This window comes from Aquarana catesbeiana, linkage group LG11, assembly GCF_042186555.1.
Source record: "Aquarana catesbeiana isolate 2022-GZ linkage group LG11, ASM4218655v1, whole genome shotgun sequence".
Taxonomy (NCBI): domain Eukaryota; kingdom Metazoa; phylum Chordata; class Amphibia; order Anura; family Ranidae; genus Aquarana; species Aquarana catesbeiana.
Window position 1 is genome coordinate 22,024,827 of NC_133334.1, and position 3,064 is coordinate 22,027,890.

The 3,064-nt window shown below is 45.5% G+C and overlaps 1 protein-coding gene across 1 annotated transcript; it reads right to left on the bottom strand.

Annotated features, from left to right (window-relative positions):
• Positions 1 to 278: 278 nt before the first annotated feature.
• On the bottom strand, positions 279 to 2,571 carry RASSF10 (Ras association domain family member 10). Its single transcript, XM_073604052.1, has one exon. The coding sequence runs from the start codon at positions 2,031 to 2,033 to the stop codon at positions 696 to 698; it is 1,338 nt and encodes a 445-aa protein (XP_073460153.1). The 5' UTR covers positions 2,034 to 2,571; the 3' UTR covers positions 279 to 695.
• Between the last annotated feature and the right edge of the window lie 493 nt (positions 2,572 to 3,064).

A 3,064-nucleotide genomic window follows, 5' to 3' on the forward strand; every position in this document is an offset into this window, starting at 1 on the left:
TGGGCTGGCAAGTGGTTGGCAGTTTCTTATTAACATGAATCCTACAAACATAGATCTATATTCAGGCAAAAAAGTTAAAAACAGTTAAACAGAATAAATAATAAAAAAAATAAAAAAAAATACAAAATAAATTATACAGAACATGTAAAAAAAAAAAAAAAAAAAAAGGGCAGACTCGATGGACTACTCTGTCTTTTTTCTCTTCTATGTTTCTATCTTAAATAAAATAATAAATATCTTAATAAAATTAAATAATAAAAAAAACAATTACATTAAAATAAACATTAAGTGCGCTAAATCATCATTTAGCAAATATTTATTTAAAAAAATAAGCTTACAAACTTGTACCTAGGGGCTTTCTAGGGTTGTCAAGCCAGGAGAAAAATTGTTTTCCTGCGTGTTTTTTTTTTTTTATGTGCATTATACTGCGCAAATAATATAGAAAGGTTACAGTCCGACTACAAAATAAACCTTACATTCCAGGGGAAGAGTTCCCAGAGTTTCAAATGTGCTTTTGCCAGTGATGTGCAAATAGAAAAACGGTTAAACATTGGAAAGTTCACGTATGACTGTGATCTGCTTGATATAGACGCCAAGGTGGACCTTCCAACAACAGGAATTAAATAGCACTTGTGTCTCCCCCCCCCCCCCCCCTCCATCCCTGTGCCCCCAGAGGCATCAACAGGGAACGTCAGCTATACCAAAGATTCACAGACTTGTGCAGAATCAGAGTCCTGGCTATGCATGGAACTTAATCCCGTGTCTGAGTCTTCATCGTTCCCTTCGCAGTTTGTACACCTTTCCACCTCTTTCTTGGCCCAAACTTTTGGACTGTCCACAGAGCTCCTCTCTACGACCTGGGAGCACCCTGGACTGAGCTCCCCAGAGCCCTCCTGAGGTTCAGACAGTTCCATGGCACTCATGCTCTGCAAAAGGCTTTGCAGTTCTTTCTCCTTCTCGTCCCACACTTCTTGGGTGTACTCCAAATCGGCCTTGACAGCCTCCAGGTCGGTGTTCAACCTCAGTCCTATGTAGAGGCTGGTACTGAGCTCCGTTTTAACCCGTTCGTTCTCCAGGAAGAGTTCGTTTTCACAGTCCGCCAGGTCGCCGCTGGTAGAGTCCGTGTCCTGGTCTTTTGAGGACAGTTCCTCTTGACGCCGGTCCATCCACCTTTTGTTTAGCTCCTCTTGGATTTGGGCAGTAATCTGCTCGATCAATGCCTCCTGCTGCGTTATTTGATCTTGCAGTAATAGGACCCCCTCGCATTGCTGAGCATAGTCCTCAAAGTCAACAAAAAGCTGGTCTGAAGGACCTTTGTCCTCTTTACCGCTGTCACAAGCCTTTTCAGGGACCACCCCGACCAGGTAGGTGTCCTGGACGTAGTTAACCCCGTGTCTTTTCATCCTGTCAAAATGGATTTTAGCCTCATGCCTGTCTATGTCTCTGTCCAGATCCTTGATCCGCTGCACCTGCTGACGGATGGTGTGATCCTGGGAGAGGACCAGATGGACCAGCGTTTCCATCTTCTCCACGGCGTTGGACTCTCTGGATAAACTCTCCTGCCGCTTCCTGTTCATCTTGGCCAGCTTTCGGAAAGCCTTTCTCACCACCCTGCGCTGCCTTTCTTGGGTCAGCACCGCCGTGGGATTTGTAGTTCCTCTGAAAGGACATGGGCTTTCCCTGCTAAGGACCACCTTAGCTTCGGCGCTCCTGGGACCTATATTAGGCAGCGAAGCTTCGTTCCGAACCAGCACAAACCTGACGTTTTCCTGCTCCTCTCCCCAAGCCGTCCAAAGTCTTAATATTTTAGTTTTGTTGGGAAGTATCCTCTCGAACCCCCTCCACTTTTCCACAATGCAGTAAGAGTGAGGAGGCCCCAACAGCATGGACCCTTCTTCAGGCTGCTTCTGGTTGTGGTCCTCAAGCAGGACTTTAACCACGTCGGCACAGGTGGTGCGTCTGGTGAGCCCCGAAACCATCTTCTCTTCCTGGCACAGCCATACCGAGATCTTCCACTCTTCCTCGCTCTCCATGGCTGCTCGGAGAAGATCACAACTTGTGCAGAAGACCAAAACTATAATCCATGCAGTGCAGAGCGAAAAAAGTGAGCACTGGAGAGGACAGTGGCAATTCCTTTGCACACAGTGGAGATCTGTCCACTCAGGTGAAGTCTTAAAGTGCGCGTTCAGCAACCTCTGACGGTGGTCCTCATGATGCTCTCTTTTTGGAGACACACCGGAGTCTCTGCTCACTTGGCTCAGCTTCTGGTTGTGCAGAGCATGTTGTGACGGAGAGCTCGCCTCCCCGTGCAGCACAATGACACCAAAGCCAGCACTTGCCTCTCTGCTGCCTTTCCAGCTCTGTCTGAAGCTTTTTTTTTTTTTTCCTCCTCCAAGCCCCACCCCTTCCAACTCCCCCCACCAAGGGGGCTGAGAGAGGCACACACACTACTAGGAATTGTTCTCAAAGTTTTTCCTACAAGCCACCTAAACAGAGCAGTGCTGCTCAGAAAAAGTAATGGATATAAATAGAAAAGATTGCATCCCAGTGCCGTATTCATGGCCGGCCACCGCACTGCATACACCGAGCGCTCGCTATACGCTGGCTGAGGGAAATGCAATGCGTGTGTTTAGTCTGGGAATTTACATTTAGCAGTCAATTATCTATTTTTATCTTTTACCGCATTAAGCAGACTGATACAGACTTGTACTTTGATGACGGTATGTCTCCTTGAAGAACATTGCTGGAGCAGAATAATGTACAAAAGACTTGACTGGTTTGCTTTTAGGCTAGGTTCACATCTATGCAGGTTGCGGTTGATGCATTTTTCCAGCACGTTTTGCGTTTTATGCGTTTTTGATGTGTTTTTCTTTTTGTGTTTTTTTTTTTTTTTTTTTTCTTTTGGCTAATAGGAGAGTATGACATTTCTGGAGTGCGAATCTGATGCGATTTTATACTCTCTGTCACTCAAGTAGCATCAAAGCCTCATTAAAGTAGTGCAGGAACCTTTATGTGTCCAAAATGTAAATGCATGTAAAGGATAGTGTTAAATCTTAGAGTTAGG

Bases quoted from the DNA above. Each gene is read 5' to 3' on its own strand.
- RASSF10 (XM_073604052.1), bottom strand. From the start codon at position 2,033: ATGGAGAGCGAGGAAGAGTGGAAGATCTCGGTATGGCTGTGCCAGGAA.